Raw genomic sequence first — 18,111 nt, forward strand, 5'->3', positions numbered from 1 at the left:
ATATAAAGCCATTGAAGTTTGTTAACCGAAATGGCTAAAATAGTCTGTCTTGTTATAGAACTAGAGCTATCAATAACGTTGGCAATTTGTGAGTCTACTAGGTCTAGTCTCTAGATAGATGATAACAAAATGTTAACACAGACCAACAAGAAACTTGATATGACAATGCTGTCTAAAAGCTAGGTGCTGTTATTGATCCCTACCTGAATTGATCGTACTTGAAACCGACTTGAAAATCTGATTTGACGACTTTAATTCGTGAGCAAGCATCATCTCATCTTGTGCCAAGTGATATTGATCCATTCATGACGACTATTCTTTTGAAAAGTTATAAGGAGAATACCTGTGTATTTGTGGCATGATATTTGAAGTTTTGAACCAACACAATAGTCTCTGTTTTACCTTCCCTAACTCCTCCCATGACCCCTAACCTTCTAAAGCGATAGCCTTTCGGTCTTGGAGCTTGCCACACTACGTGATCATAACTCCTTTCTAGTCATACTGTTCTAATATCTGTTTCTAAGTGTTGCTTTGTTCTGTAATATTACCATATTTCATATCTTGCCTTGACTTTTAAACGCGCTGCCTCTTGTTGCCAAATCGTTCTCACCTAAGTCACTATACTGCTCCATGGTTGCGACTTTGTTAACTTTTAGTTTCGACTTTGGAAAGTTAACGTAGGTAATTTCAGGCATTACCTTCAGGAACTAACTAATTAACTATTGCATCAGCAGAGAAATAGTACTGAACTACAAAGTATATGCAGCAGTAGTTACAAAGAGGCTTTTATTGTTCACTGCCCACCAAATAATCCAACTACTTTTACCTGTAAAAACTAACAAGTTTTCTTTTTTTTTTTTCTTTTTTTTTTTTTTACGCATACAAGTACTTTTTGAAAGTATTGTATTTAATCTATCCTTTATACAAATTATGGACTTGGTTACTCGGGTTTGACATGACTATGTGTTCAAGTATCTGACTCGGATTTTTATGAGGTAAAATGAAAAGTTCGAATAACATAACTTTTATATAGGGGTGTACTCAATATTTTTAATTTCATTAGTCCGTTTAAGTATTCTTGAGCTCTTATTAGTTATTACTGCTGAGTTGATCGACACGATGGTCACGATCCTTAAATTAATATGCATATGCTAATTCACAACAAAATTATTGAGTTTTTTTAGTAGTGCCAAACTAAAATTAGCAAAAGAATAATAAAATGAGCTATCGATTTAGAGTATGTTCTTTTTAGCTTAGTTTCAGTTTAATTTAACTCCAATTAGTTTAGTTCAGCTCCAATCAGTTCAGCATAATTCAGTTTCTAATTTCCTCCTCTTATAAACAATTCATTTCAGTTCAATTCAGTTTAGTAAATCAGAACAGGCCCTTGGTAAATACTCCATCCACAAGCTATATGTTGAACTATTATGCATGATTCTACGATATGCGATACTTGAGTCCATAATTCTGATCCATACAATTGCAAACCTATTAATCACCTGGTATATGTGGTCCTCAAATTCAACAAATTCAATATTATGAATATTTATTATTAGTAATGTTTTCGTACATGTATTAACACTTTAACAGGCAAATCTGTTTAAAACACTAAAATAGTTATGGATAACTGATTTTTGTTGGACATTTTGTACCATTATGCTGTTATTCTTTTCAACCGTTATATTTAATCAATTGCACTACTCATTATTTGGAAATTATTTGGAATTTGGATGATACTTTTAGGTCTCCAAATCCTATTTGATCTCTATTTTCTTATAAACATTGCCAATTTCTAGTGGTCGTCATTCAAACAAACATCCAAGGTTGTTAATTAAACGAATAATTAAATTTTATTAAGTCATGAATGATTCACTTCAATTTATTTCAATTTTTTATATTTACTTTTGTCATGTACAAGTAAAACGATTCAAAGCATACTAGAAATATAATGTTAGAGCAAAACTTTTTATTTTAGTTTAATTTTTTTTTTAAATAAGAAATATATTGTTAATTTTTAGTCAAATTAGCGAATCAAATCAGACCAACTTTCGATCACACCTTAATAAAATCGTACCAAAATATCTTATTTCATGAGAGGATATGATTATATGTTATCAATGTCAACTACAAATAATGTAAGAAAATACTTCCTAGTCCAAATTAGTGAGTAGTTATAAAAGTTATTCCGTAGTAGTTATATGTACTTTTAATAATGTCCATATAAAAAAGTACGTCATATTTTCTATATTTTCTAATGATTATTATAGTGTGTTACAATACTATTGAAATCAATTAATTTTTTTATTTTATACTCTTACTCCGTAAGAAGTTGATAGAAAGATCGATAATAATTTAGAACAACAAATTTTATAATATCTTGAGTTAGCTAATCATATTGCAAATCGTTAATTTTAAATTCAAAACTATTCTTTTAAAATTATTATGCCTACATAAAATCTTAAAAGATAGTGATGTAAACATAGGGTCTAATTTGATTAACTGAACTAAGCTGAACTGAACTGAGCTGAACTTATTGGTGCTGAATTGAACTGAACTTATTGAAGCTGAACTGAAATGAATTGAATATTTTATGAAAGAAGAAAATTAAGAACTGAACTGAACTTACTAGAGCTGAGCTGAATTGAACTGAAAACAAGTCGAAGAAAATAGGCCTATATTGTACTGTATTTACACGTCAATATACTTGTTACACTAGTTTTAAATCTCAACCAAACTCGACCAAAACAATCCTAACCAAATTGGATTTGAGACAACTTAATATCAAATTGGTCTTTAAAAAGCTAATTATCCAACTCAATTGAAATGACATCCTTATAAAGTGCCTAAAAAAATGATGAAATTGAATGGGTGGAAATTGTTTGGAGTGACTAGTGAGTAGATCTAAACAACAACTAATTAATGCAACTTAAGTAGTAAAAACCGTCGGTGGTGATTATGATTGAAATTGGAGGACCCAATTTATAAATTTATTTATCTTTTCAAATCATAGTAATAATTAATTGATTTCAATTATAAATTGTGTACCATATGTTTGATGTTTCCATTTATTTAAATATACGACTAGTAGTAATTTTGTAAGTGTGATGTTGATATTTTTGCATTTGGCACACCAAAGATGCCACGATGAAGTTGGGTTGCTTCACGTTTATTGCAAGATCCAAGGAAGACTAATAACCAAACATGGCTTTTAAAGTTACGGCACACACGTGTGGGGTAGGACCTGTAATTTGGCTCTTCAACATTAATCAATGAGGCAATTAAACTTATAGAGTATAAAATAAATTGATAGACTTAAGGAATAATATGAGTACATGTCAAATACGGACTAGTTTAGTTAGCAAAATTGTTGAAAATAACGCATGAAATTCGCTTGTCATCGTATACCTAATTTTACGACATCTCTATTCATAAAGAAAAACTAGAGCTGTCAATTCGGGTAAACGGGTCGGGTTAGTGTGAGTCGGGTCATCTCAGGTTGGGTTAATACGGGTTAATGTCATAACATATATGGGTCGGGTTCGGGTTGGATCATGCTTGCGTCGGGCCACGTCGGGTCATACATCTTATCGGGTTTGGGTCGGGTTAGTAAAATGTCGGGTTACATTCGGGTCGGGTGAAATCGGGTTAAATTCGGGACTTTACGGGTTTAAACGAGTTAGGGTCGTTCTCGGGTTCGAGTCGGGTTCGGTTCAAGTCAATTATTTACGAGTTATAATCAGATCGGGTCATTCTCGAGTTCAAGTCGGGTTCGGTTCAAATCAATAATTTGCGGGTTATAATCAAGTCGGGTCATTCTCGAGTTCGAGTCGGGTTCGGTCAAGTCAATAATTTGCGGAAAACATGTTTCATCCTTGAAATTCGTCCCTAAAAACATGTTTTGAAACTAAACTCTTAAAATTCAAAGTGAAATATTGAAGGAATAGAGTTAGGATTCAATTTCCGTTCCAATACCAACATGAGATAACGACCTATACATATTGATTCAATAACAAGTCGGGTTGAATTTGGGTCGAGTCAATAACAAGTCGGGTTGATTCGGTTCGGGTTTGTAACAGCTCGGGTTGAAATTCGAGTCGGGTTGAATTCGGGTCGGGTTAGGAACAGGTCGGGTTGAATTTGGGTTTTGACGAGTTAAACGGGTTTGGGTCAATTTCGGTTCAGGTCGGGTTCAGTTCAGGTCAATAATTTATGGGTTACATTTGGGTCAAGTCGTCTCTAGGTCGGTTAATGTTCGGGTTCGGGTCTCAAATACTCGGGTCAACTCGGGTCTATGGTGAAGGAATTGTGTCTTCGATAAGTGCAATTACTAGATATATCAAGGATCACTATTATGGAGATAATAAGTTCATTCTATTGGGGCGTCATCCTCTGTTGCTATACTATGAGAGATGATCTTTGGGCTAGTCAAATAATCCAAAGCCCTTTAGAATGTATCCTATAAGGTCACACACAAGGGTAATGGGTTAAGCAAGTTAGAGGCCCATTAATGGGCCTCATGAGCATTTAATTAGTCATAAGTATGATTGGGCTAAGTGTAGTTTGAGTGGGATTAGGAATTGGGCTTTGACTTGGACTATTATTTAGAGATATGATCTATAAATAATAGTCATGCCTAGGGTTGATCAATTAAGTCACAATTAACATACAGTAAATTGTGAATCTAAGCAACCAACATCCAAAGCCCTCTCCCCTCTCAAACTCACGGCCCTCTCTCTCCCCTCTCACCCACGGCCGGCCACCCTAGTGGTCCTCGTGGTGTTGCGCGGTGGTTCTTGGCTAGTTTGTTGTTCGTTCATCTCCGTAGAAGGTCGATTGAAGAGTTCTCTCGCGACTAACTAGCATTAGTGGAGGTCTTAATCTGTGCCAGTGGACCAAGTAGAGGAATCACACTTGAGGTTCTTTATCTCCCTAACTCTTGCTCGATCACCGGTGGAATCACGCTTCAAAGGTATAATTCTTACTTCTTTATGTGTTATGCATGAGATCCTTGGTTTGGTACTATATGAATATGATTCATGTTAATTTCGCAATTAGTATCTATAATCTCCTACATATGGTTGGTTTCATGTCGGGTTAGGTCGGATTCGGGTCACTATTTTTTTCGGGTTTAGACGGGTCGGTTAATAGGTCGGGTTAGGGTCGGTATTTTGGGTCGGGTCAGCTTTTGACAGCTCTAAGAAAAACTATATTAATCTGTTAAAAACCCAACTCAACTAAAAGTTTAAGATGATGGTTGAGGCAGGGTGGATGAGATTTGGAACTTGTGACTTTTGTGTCGCCGACTCTGATACCATATTAAAGGATCAAGTTAATCAAAATTAAAGCTTAACCTGGTGATTGAGGCATAAAGTAAATGAAATTCGAACTTTTAATATTTGTGTCACGCTAAAGTATACGTTTTCCAAACAACACATGTGAGTGTGCCACACTGAGAAAAGAATAGAGAGAGTTAACACTTTGGCCTTGTTTAGTAGAGAGTTTAGCTTATTTTGTATTAGAGGTTGGGTGTCTGATAAATAGCTTATCAAGAGCTCTTTGGGCTCAAAAAGTTCAGATCTCTTAGAAAAAGGTCATTGTAAGAGATTTTTAAAATTAGCTTATTGAAAAATTTAGTTTTTGGCTATTAAATACACTAAACAACCAGCAATTAATAGCTATTTTACAAACACTTTTATACAAACAGTTAATTATAACTAACTAATCAAAGCAATTAATACAATTAGCTATATCAATCAGTTACTACCAGATAATTATCAAATAGGGCCTTTATAAAGAATTACACAATGACATATGTGTATGGTACTTAGGTTTTCCTTTAAATTTTGGCCAACCATTAAAGGTAGGTTAGAGTAGCCAGGTCCAATTGTCCAAGTACGATCTATATGGCTCGACCTAGCAAAGCATGCAACCATCTTTGGTGGGGGGGGGGGTGTTAGAGAATCTCTCCATTGGGGACTTAATAGCCAAATTATTTGGCATGTCATCCATTTTAGGGTCTGTTCTCAACTTATTTTCATTTTAACTTCAATCAATTCACTTAAGTTCCTAATTTATTTCTCTAATAAAATATTTAGTTCTATAAATCAAAACAGATCCTTAACCAAACTACTCCGGCCGTACACATCTCAAATATCTCATAAAATTTGCTTAACCAAACAAGCACTAATTTCTTCCTAATGTTTTTTTCTTCCTACCTTTCCAAAAATTAATAAAAATAAAAAAACACTAATTTTAAATGTTGTGTATAGTATGTAATTGTTATGGAAGAAAATTACATGTTATGGCCTAATATAATAAGGCGTTGGTCTCTTATCTTACTCAAATACTATTTTGTAATAATTTGAGTTCAATAAGTGTAGATTTAGATCAGTAAAAATAAATTAAACTTATAAGCTGATGATTTTAAAGAGAATATATAATAAATATTAATAATAATAAAATTTAGTTCAACAAACAAATTTAAAGTTCAATTATAATTATTTTTCCTTCCATTAAAATAAGATAAAGAAAAAAATTTCTAAATCATCGATTCCAAATTGTATTATTCGAGAGATTGGTATATACACCCGGGTGCACGGTGCATCCAATGATATTTATTTGCTCATTAAATACATCAATAATTATCGAAATAAGTGAACAATACCCTTGGGTGCACCGTGCACAATGCACCCAGGTATATACAATAATCTCTAGTATTCCTCCATAACTTAATCCTAAAACCAAAACTCACACTAAGCAAGACATAACAACTCTCAGAAATTAAGTGATAAGATTGGGTTTAATTTTGTGTTCAATAATGGATACGAAAGTAACAAAAAATGGAAAATTGGAAGCAAATAAAACAACTAACAAGTTATAGCTAGCATCGTGTTAGGTGGGATGCCTAAATTATGTTGTTCTTAGCTTTGTTAAATTGAGTATGGTGGGGGTATTATTATTTGTGCAATTCTTTGAAATTATTTAATTGTAATTTTTTGTACAACGTTAATTGGTACTTTTGAGGTCTATGATTATCATCATATTAGGTTTGTGTACGTAGAGACAAATATGCATAATGTTTTTGGGTGAATAATAATTAAATTTATAGCATTCAAGTATAAATGCATAATGTTCTTTGTTATCAATTGTTTTCATCATTGATAAAATACTTTATCTTGATACTCAATTGTGTCCCCAGATGACTCTAATTAGTGTTCGTAACAAAAGAGATATGATGTCTCTGTCTAGGTCCGAGGTGTTTAATGTAGCATATCTAATATGTGTCACCCGTTGAATATGAGATACATGCAATACATTATACTTTGTCTAAATTGTGTCATTGTGTGTGCTTAACTAACCTAAACATACATCATGTTAAAGAGGCATGAAGAAATGCATTTGCATATGTAATCAATTCCACTAATAAAAATGGTGTGTTGAATGCGTAAACCACATAGGGTATATGATAATGACTAAGCTAGATATGATGATGACTACTTGCTATCTAAACATGAATGTTTTATCACACAAATGTAAATCTTGAACAACCTAAATAAAGATCCAATACATTAAAATTATTCTTATTCTTGGCAAGGAATAGTGATTGATATCCTTTCTTACTCATACATTGATCTTTACTACATGAACTAAGGGTCTGTTCTCATTGACTGAAATGAGCTGAACTGAACTGAATTTATTTGAGCTGAACTGAATTGAACTGAACTGAACTAAACTAAACTAAATTTAATATTTTATAAGAGAAGGAAATTAGGAGCTGAACTGAACTGAACTGAAATTAATCGTATGAGAACAGGCCCTAATTCTTCCGTTCTCAATTGTTTAATTGGGTGTAGTTGATGTGAGTCAAATTTATTGGCACTAATAGCGGCGTATATCCATTATTTCCTATCCCCACCTTATAAAAAGTATGAGATAATTCTAGTAAATAGTGTTTGGACAAATATATCCTTTAAAATATTTATTTACTTATTTGTCTTCATTAACGTAATTACTTTTTCTTTTAAACTCTTAAAAATAGTCACGAACATTTATACCCCTAAAAACATTAGTTTACATATTTTGCCTCATCAATGTTGTCAACAATTAAATTTGTGACATAAGGTAGGTCAAACCGAAAGAGCTCCTTGAACATGACTAGCTATGTAGCTGTCTTAGTGAAATAAAAAATTGAGTTGTCTGAAATCCAAAAAATAATTAAAAATCAGATCGGGTTCAAATTTTAGTGAAAGTAATTATATTAAGACTCCTATAAAACTTATTTCATTGTCTATATTCACTAAAATCAAATCAAGTTTAAAATTACCCTAAAAATTTAATAAATTTAAAAATTACTCTAAAATTGTTCATTTATATTAATATTATTGTAAATTAGGAGTATAAACAAAAATTAATGAACAAGTTGAATTGATAAAGGAAGGTATGTTGGCCTAATCAGAGCATGCTGGCAGAGTTTGATAGACAACCTTTATCAGGTGAAATGTACAAATAATTACTACAATGATTAATCATTAAAAGTAGATTAACTAGAACCCTCATCAATAATTATAATACTGTAGATCTTTGCTTCTTCATGTGAATAATCATTTATGTGATCATGCAAGCGTCAAAAAATAATTCCATACCACAACTACTGTAATTATTGTGTCATTTATAAATAATAATCTATATTAATTTAGATTAAAAGTGACCCACCATCAATTATTATAGTGGTGGTTCATAAACTAGATTCTCTGATCGAATTATCTAAGCTTGGCGTCATTGTACTACTTACTCATTTTGGAGCAATTTTCATGGTTTTGGGCTTTTGACAATCTACCTTCTCTTTCTATTTTTACTTATCAGAGTGTATCCACACTAACGCACGCTATATAAATTACATAACATGTGTATTTAGGAAAAAAAAAACAATAGAAAATGTGAAAGTTATTAGAAAAAATGGAGAAGTTGATGTTATGTAAAAAATGGAGAAGTGGAAGTTATTATACTGAAAACTCTGCAATTATGACTTGTGATTCCATTTTTGTTAAGAATTATAACATATGAATTTATATAATGTGAAGCTAATGGTTGAAACCAAGATCAATTTATATTATATACTCTATCATGCCTTCTTCCTTCTATGAGAATTGTTTAAGCTTAAAGTGTGATTACAACATGGGCCCCTTCATACAAAATGTGAAATACTCCCTCTGTTTTTAAATACTTGCTCCATTTTTATTTTTTGCACTATTCATTTATCCTACTTTGACTAATTTTTGTGATTTATACATGATAAGAAATATAGTTTTGTGGGTACTTGTTGGAATCATATCAATGAATAGATTATTAATTTTCAATTGTTAGAAGTTATACCTATTGATAATTAAAGATATTAGTGATAAAAAATTAGCATCGTCATGCGTGTCCAAGAGAAATGGAGCAAATATTTAAAAAAAAGAGGGAGTATTTCACTTAAAAATGGGGGTGGATGAGATTTAAACTCGTGATATGTATCACGTTGGCTCTTATACCATGTTAAAACCAATTCAACCAAAAGTTTAATTTGAGCTGATGATTGAAACCAAGGATCGATTTATATACTCTAAAACATCGCCAAGATATGATTTTTGGTGATAGTGTTTTATGATAGTTGAAGAGAAAGCATTCTTCCATCCTAAAAGTTGGACAAATTTGTTAGTACTACTATTTACCATATTGCCTCGAAGTCATATTGAATAAAGTAGTAATTAATCTAACAAACTTATGAACTTATCTAATCAGTTAACCAAATCAGCTAATATAAACAATTAATAAAAAGTGCTAAGATTTCATTCTCCTCACCTTATTTTCACTTAGTTAAGATCTAATAAGTTCAAATAAGTAGATAATGGTTAATTAAGGTCTGTTTTGATTTACTAAACCGTAGCTGAACTGAGTTCAGCTAAATTGTTTATGAGAGAAGGAAATTAGGAACTGAACTAAACTGATTGGAGCTGAAATGAAATTAAGCTGAAGAGAACAGACCCTAGTTTAAATGGATAGAATAAGGTTGATAAGTTCAGATAAGATAAAAGTTAATAATTTTTGTCTGATTCATCTGATTGCAATCAAAGGATAATCTTTTTTTCAATCTCGTATTAATCTTTATTCATAAAACAATTTGTAGTATACTAACTCACAAAAACTAGCTATTGAACAAAATCCACCAAAGGGGCATTTACTACACACAAAGAAGGTTATTTCATAAAAAACATATAGAAATTAAAGAGGAAGGGTTGGAATTTTGGAAAGTTATTTTTGAAGAAATTTGCTATTTTCAGCTTATTAAACACTAATTTTAAAAGCCTTTTATCATCATTAAACACTAATTTTAAAAGCTTTTTATCATCATGGCCAAAAAACAACAATGAAGAAGAGGCGGCTATGGTTTAAACTAAATACTAGCTAAGGTTAGATTTTGAAAATAACACTACCTTATTATCAAATAGGACCTAAGGGTTGTTCACATTTACTGAACCGAGCTGAACTGAACTGAACTGATTGGAGCTGAATTGAACTGAACTGAGCTGAAATAAATAGTTTATGAGAGAAGAAAATTAGGAGCTAAACTGAACTGAACTGAACTGATTGGAGCTGAACTGAACTGATTGGAGCTGATCTGAACTGAACTGAAATTAAGTAAATATAAACAGGCCCTAAGTCAATCCGATGACTAGACTTTTCGGCTTATCCAAGTGACTAGACAATCTACAAAGATTCAAAGAACAAAAACCATGAGTCCATCACAGATATACTAGTAGTTGCATAAAATTTTGTAGCTTAGATTTAATTGTATTTGAAAGACTAGAACATGATTGAATGAAATAGAATGAGTATAAATAAGGATAAACAATATTCCTCAATGTAATGTAAGAGCATGTGCACAATCATATACATACATATATATACTTGGTATAAATCACACATTAACACTATTATAAGTGTAGAAATACAGAGAAGAAAAGTTAGAATTTTGGTGTAACACGCCCATAAAACAACTAAACTATTGCATCCCCACAAACATAGAAAACACTATACACCATCTCAAGCAACCGACAAGCTTCTCTGCCATCCACATGCATCCCAGTTGCACTCTCCAATAAATATTGATTTGTGGGAGCTAAATACAATATTAATAATTATACTTTGGTATTTGTTATTTTTTCACAAAAATTGTGGTTAAATTAGACTTTGGTGTTGGAATTTGTGTAATTTGTTTCAAGCATGGACAGAATATTTGTAACTTCCAAAAAGAAAAAACAATTTTTTTTTTAACAAATGTAAATACTCCGTAGTTTTTATTTTTATTTATTTTTGTTTACACAGCTGCGACTAAATTATAAACATTGAATTTATTATGAAACGAAGTATATAATAAATTGTTTTTCATTTATATCAATGTTATTTTAACCTTATTTAAGATGTTATGGACCTTATGGTCACCAAATTGCAACATAAAGATGTTCTCTTAGCCAAATTTAAGGTGCTTTGGTGCAAATTTTTTAGGTTTGATTTATCATGATATAATTTAATTCTAGTTTTGATTTGTTGTAATTTTCTTGTATTTTAGTTGACATCAAAATTAATAATATAATTTGATTTTTTTATTTTTTTCTAGAAGTGATAAATAACACAAAGTAAGAATAAATAAAACATAACAAAACTTAGCTTGACAATTGCTTAATAATAAAAAAAATATCATCAATATGAAATACAACTCTTTAGGTTTTATATTATTTGATAGAATATATACTTCAATTATCAGGTTAAGTTTTTGGTTGATATAATTTTTTAACAAGGTATCAGAGCTATTGTGATACAAAATTCATGGGTTTAAATTTCATATACTCCTCCTTTTTAGTGTGATTTATTTCAAACCGGTATGAAAAGAACCAAGTCATATCCATATTTCAAGTCCAACGGAATCATGACGTTCAACTAATCTTTTGATTGAGATAGTCCTTTAACAATATCAGCAAGTATACATTATTCTTAGTGTAAATTTATTTGATTAATGAGATAACTATTTCTTAGTGTAGATTTATTCTTTAGGGTGTATTCTATTTACCTAATTTTTACCAATTTAAACTTATTTAAACTTAACTGAAGTTATCTAAACTCATAAAAACTTATTTTAGTTGTAATTTAATTTGGGTAACCCTTATCAAACTTATTATTATTTTTTTTTTAAATTGAACTTTAGTGATCTTATTAAACTTGAAATAAGTTAAATAAGGTGAACAAAACAAACCCTTAATCTATATTGCCACGTACAAAGTCTATCATTTTCATTTATCAAATTGTTTGGTAGGGATGATGGGAAACTCAATATAAAGCCACAAGTTTGAGCCATAACAAATTTTACTTTGATTAGATATTGCGATTTAGTATATTTATGATAAAACCTAATTATGTAAAATTTTGTTACCACTGTCTCAATATGTACGTGAAGGGTGTCACGTGATATATATTCTGTATTAGAAACACTTTTTGATGTATGAATAAAATTATAGACTTTTTTTTAAAAAAAAAAATAATTTTTTCAACATCTAGCTTTGCCTACTTGATCGAACTCCCTTCTTTATTTTATTGATTAATAATTAAATTTATGACTTGACAAACGTGATAAAAGAAACGCATCAAATAAAAGACAAAAAATGAATAAAGTAATTGTTAAATATGTATAAATTTGCTAGTTTATAATCTTTCTACTCCCTTTGTCCCTATTTTATGCCCCATTTTATTGTACACGGTCTTCAAAACAAGTCTTAAAACGTTAATATCTTTAATTTCGTACACGTAAAAATTATAAAAATGTAATATTAATAAAATATACAATAATACGAATCTAAGCAAACTCATGACTATATTATCTTTTATAAACCAACGGTAATTTATGGTCAAAATTTTTAAAAGGAAATTTTTTAAATTATCACCAAAAAATGTAACCATTTTCGAACTAACCACCCGTTTAATTTTTTATTTTAAATTACCACCCCTTAAATTAAATAAATGCTCAGATTACATACCACCCATTTCAAAAATCCGGTGGATTTTCCGTCTGTGGACCCGATCTAACGTTTATTTGACCCTTTTGACTGATTTTTTCCCTCGATTTTTCTCTTTAAAAACGCTATCTTAACTTCAATTCACATTTTCCTCTTTGAAATTTGTTAGAATTTGGTGAAGGAAATGTGAATTAAAGTTTGGAGAGCATTTTTAAAGTGAAAAATCGGGGAAAAAATCAGGCAAAAGGGTCAAACTTAGTGTTAGGTGGGGCCTACAGACAGAAAATCCACCGGATTTTGTAAATGGGTGGTAATATGAGCATTTATTTAATTTAAGAGGTGGTAATTTAAAATAAAAAATTAAACGGGTGGTTAGTTCGAAAATGGGTACATTTTTGGGTGGTAATTTAAAAATTAACCTTTTTAAAATTTACCAAAAAAAAATGACAATAGGGCAAAAATAAAGGGGAATATTCAAGTTGATTTATGAGATAAATCGGAAAATATATATCTCCTCTCACAATAAATTATTTTTCATTTATTTTTTAAATAATAAAAGTAAAATTATACCGTGATACAGAAATCAATGTATAAAGCCGTGAGAGGTAATAAATTAAAATGTTAATCTCACTAAACTAGTAAACAGAACGGAGGGAATAATCTTTTACCCATTTTAAATCCATACCTTGTACCCGACTTTTGTGAACCAAAAACCCTCATATAGTCCTTGTCCACGTTAAGATGCAAAAGAGGAGTTAACACCATCCAAGTGATATGATTGGAAGTACCTAAACTGAATAACAACAATGTAATTTAATATAAGGTCTTAAATTAATACTACCTCCGTTTATTTTTATGTGCAACTTTGAGTGATAATACGGTTCACGAGGCAAAAGATTGAAGAGTAAATATTAGGAGAAGTTAGTGGGTTTAATTAAAAAGCAAGGAGAGAGAAAGTGTGGACCACACTTTTTGTTTGTGGTGGGAAAGTTTGGCAGAAAAAACCAAAGCATAATTTCCCACCCAAAACCCACCGAAAATTTGGGGTGAAATTTTACTTTCCCCCTCCTTTTTTAAAAATTTCATACCAAAGTCAAATTTTCCCAAAAAATTTAGGAGGCTATAAATACAGCCATGCCCCCATTTAATGTCACCATTCATTCAAGCATTTAAGGAGGGAATAAATCATCCTCCATTGTCAGGCATTAATTACAATCAACATTGTTTAAAGGTGGGTGAAACATTCCACCAAAAACACAGTTTCATCCACAAAAGCTTATCAAATCCTAGGTTAGAATAATTACACACTAACTACTCCTTAAAACTTTACAAAAAACAGGGGTGCTCTGTTGTCCTTCATGCACAGGTGGGTGTAGTCTTCATCTTCAACCCACACAACTCAGCAGGGCCCTGACTTCATCCTCCCTGTGCTGGAAAAGAGGAATGGCAGAAATTGATGACTCTGTTTTTTTTGATATTGAACACATTCTCAATGAAGAAGAGCTAGCAGAGCTGTGGTTCGAGGAAGAAGAAGAAATGCAGGATGCAGGAATATGGGAGTACAACTCAGAAGATGAAATGCAGGATGGCAACCAAGAAGAACAGCAACAGCAGCCACAGACAGAAACTAATGTTCTCAACACACAAATGCAACAGCAAGGTCATGAAGGGACTGGTCTTGTATGCAGAAAACAATTAACTTTGCAGCAAAGAAGAAAGATTGTTGATGCAATTTTGCTGAAAATGAGCAATGGGACTTTACCAAGGGGTCACATGAAGCAATTAGCATCTGAATTTAATGTCCACAAATCAACAATCACAAGAATCTTTTCAGACATAAAAAAACAGCTGGCAACAGGGGACTTGATTGATGTCAGGACCAAAAAATTTGGCAAAACAGGGAGAAAGCCAATGGAGATTTCTGATGAAACTCTCCAGTCAGTCCCATTACATTTAAGGCAGACAGAAAGAAGCTATGCAGGAGCATTGAAGATCAGTCTAACTACAGTTCACAATTTGAAGAAAAGAGGCAGGCTAAGAACACACACATGCTGCAACAAACCATTGCTCACATCAGACCACAAGGTTGCCAGACTAAGATGGATTTTGTCACATATAAATCCAATTACAGGGAATGAGGACCCCACATTTGTTGACATGAGGAATGTCATACACTGTGATGAAAAGTGGTTCTACTTGAACCCTGACAAAAGGAGGTTCTACCTACTGCCATGTGAGGAGGATCCCTATATGGCAGTTCAGTCAAGAAGATTCAAACTAAAGGCAATGTTCATGGCAATCATAGGGAAGCCATTATATGGCATAAATGGGGAACTTTTACATGATGGAAAGTATGGCATCTTTCCATTCACTGTCCAGCAAGTAGCACAGAAAGCAAGCAAGAAAAGACCAAGAGGGACCATGGAAACCAAGGCACTCCAGAACATAAACAGAGAAGTAATCAGAGAGATGCTGCTAACAAAGGTTATTCCAGCAATCATATCAAAGTGGCCTGAAGGTCTGCCCAAGGATGTGGTCATCCAATGGGACAATGCAAGGCCACACCAAGTTCCTACAGATGATGAGTTTGTGGCAGCAACAACAGCTAATGGCTTTAACATTCAATTTGTTTTCCAGCCAGCACAGTCTCCTGATTTGAATGTCCTTGACTTAGGGCTATTTAGGTCTATACAATCATTGCAATATCAGTCTTTTCCTAGGGACTTAGAGGAGCTAATTCAAAAGGTCAAACAGTCTTATGACACTTTCAACCCTCATGTAAACAAGTACATCTGGGTTACATTGCAAAAGTGTATGATTAAGATACTCAAGGCAGAAGGTGGTAACAAGTACAAAATACCACATATGAACAAAAAAAAGCTGGAAAACCTAGGTAGTCTTCCAGATTTGGTAGAGGTTCAGAAAGAGGATGTATTGGAGGCTGTGGAGTACCTAAACACCATGTTTAGGCCAGCAAATCAAGGCACTCAAGAAGACACAGAAGATTTGGAGGTGGATGCAGATTAGGGGAGTCTTTACAACAACCAGACAACACATGGACTGCCACACATAACCACTTATCATAGTAAGTTTTATTGGTTTTTTTTTTCCCAAAAACATTTTGAGCAATCCAGTGGTTAGGTGTATTTTGTTGATTACAATTACCCAAACAAGTCAGGCAGTCTGAAGTATAGTCATTAGATTATCATACATATGGTCTTTTGTAAAGTTTTATGTACTAGTATTTTGTACCCACATTTTTAGTTGATTATGAATGACAAAGATAAACAATTTATGTGGGCACTAAATCCATCAGAGGGTTATAATGTTGAATACTACACATATGCACAAGGGTACCTCAACAACAACAACAACTTTCATGTTGATGGAGCAAATCACCTGTGCATATTGAAATTCATTGGAGTCCCTTCATCATGTGGATATGGGTAAGCTAAATAGCATATCAAAGTAGGGGACTCTTTAATAAACAAGAAACAGAAGGCAACATCATGGGACTCCTTTTAAGGGACTGACTAGGCAACAATGAACATGCACAAGACACCAGCCTCATCATTCATCAATCAAGTCCACACAGCCAGCAATAAAGACAACATGCAACCAGATGTATCAACACACACATGCAACCAGCAATAAATCTCCCAGATGTAACATAACCAACAACCCAACATTACACAGCAAACCCTAGTATCCAGCCTACATCAACACAAACATACAAATAAACCCTAACATTTAACATAATCAACAACCCAACAATAAACAACAACGAGTCAAAGTTACCCATAACAGCAAACCCTTAGCAGCCAGAGTAGATCAACACAACCAACACCCCATCATGAAACCACAACCAGTCAAACAATCCCGCAATAAACAGTGAAACCCTAGTTTCAGCCATAGATCCACCGGCACAAAAATTAGGACTCTTTTAAATTTTAAAAAATTTAAAAAAATTAGGAATAGGAATCGTTACGCAAAGGTCAGTGCTCAGCCTCCTCATCAGAGGACAGCACCACGAGGTCGGACTCCGGCAAATCAGGCAACCCGCGCAAACGCCTCATCGCCACCACCGCAGCCTTCCTCTTTCGCCAAAGCTTCGGAGGAGGCCTGGAAACCTTAGATCCGCGCTTGGGGGTGGGGGAGGGCGCAACACTGACCTCAAAATCGGACTCCAGATCTACATCTTTAACCTGAAAATCAATTTTTTTTTTGGCATGGGACTCGCCTTCACCCTCCTCTTTGTTCGTCTTCTCCCCCTCGTCGATATTTTTCAGGACTTCCCCCAAAGCTTTGAAAGTCGTCGAAGAACAGCAACTAGGGCCTTCCTCAGAGTTGTAAAGGCGGCGAGGAAAATCATTGCCCCTGTTGATGTCGTTAATGAGGGACTTGATGAACCGAGCCTCACTCTGTGAATCTGTGCCAATATAGGCGTCAACAAGTGGATCTAGGTCATGTAACGGAATTGTGAAGTCTGGATGCCTCTCGAAAGGGGAGGGAAAGGGGGAAGACATAATTGTGGGACTCTGAATTCTTCAGGAAAAGGGCGAACGAAACGAAGAAGACGAAGAACAGGAACCCTAGAACACGAAGAACAGGAAAACAAAGAAACTGATCTAGGGTTCTATAGAATTCTCTAGATCAGTTTAGAAAAGGTGGTTGGGAAGATGTAGAGTTGTGTCGGTTGGGGGGTAAATTGGAGGGAGTAATTAGGTTAGGTTAATTTAGGTGTGTTAAATTAAGTTAGGGTTTTGGATAATGAGGGGTAAAAGTAAGATGATTAAATTTTTTAAGTGGGGGTAATATAGTAAATTCAAGGGTTTTTATTTACCAAAAACAGAATGAAAAAGGAAAGTTGCACATAATAGTGAACGGACTAAAATGGCAAAAGTTGCACATAAAAATAAACGGAGGTAGTAGATAAAGAGAATATCCAAAACAATTCCAGCCTCCCATGTAACCCATAGGCTTAATTATACTCCACTGCTTAAATCTGCAACAAAAATACAAATAAAAATTCTGGTTAACTGTTACAGATGTACATTTCATAATA

The 18,111-nt window shown here is 33.1% G+C and overlaps 1 protein-coding gene across 1 annotated transcript; it reads left to right on the forward strand.

Moving 5' to 3' along the window:
• Window positions 1-14,489: 14,489 nt before the first annotated feature.
• LOC110738600 lies at window positions 14,490-16,073 on the forward strand. Its single transcript, XM_021918992.1, has one exon. The coding sequence runs from the start codon at window positions 14,490-14,492 to the stop codon at window positions 16,071-16,073; it is 1,584 nt and encodes a 527-aa protein (XP_021774684.1).
• Window positions 16,074-18,111: the final 2,038 nt, after the last annotated feature.

This window comes from Chenopodium quinoa, unplaced genomic scaffold (assembly GCF_001683475.1).
Source record: "Chenopodium quinoa cultivar QQ74 unplaced genomic scaffold, ASM168347v1, whole genome shotgun sequence".
Classification (NCBI taxonomy): domain Eukaryota; kingdom Viridiplantae; phylum Streptophyta; class Magnoliopsida; order Caryophyllales; family Amaranthaceae; genus Chenopodium; species Chenopodium quinoa.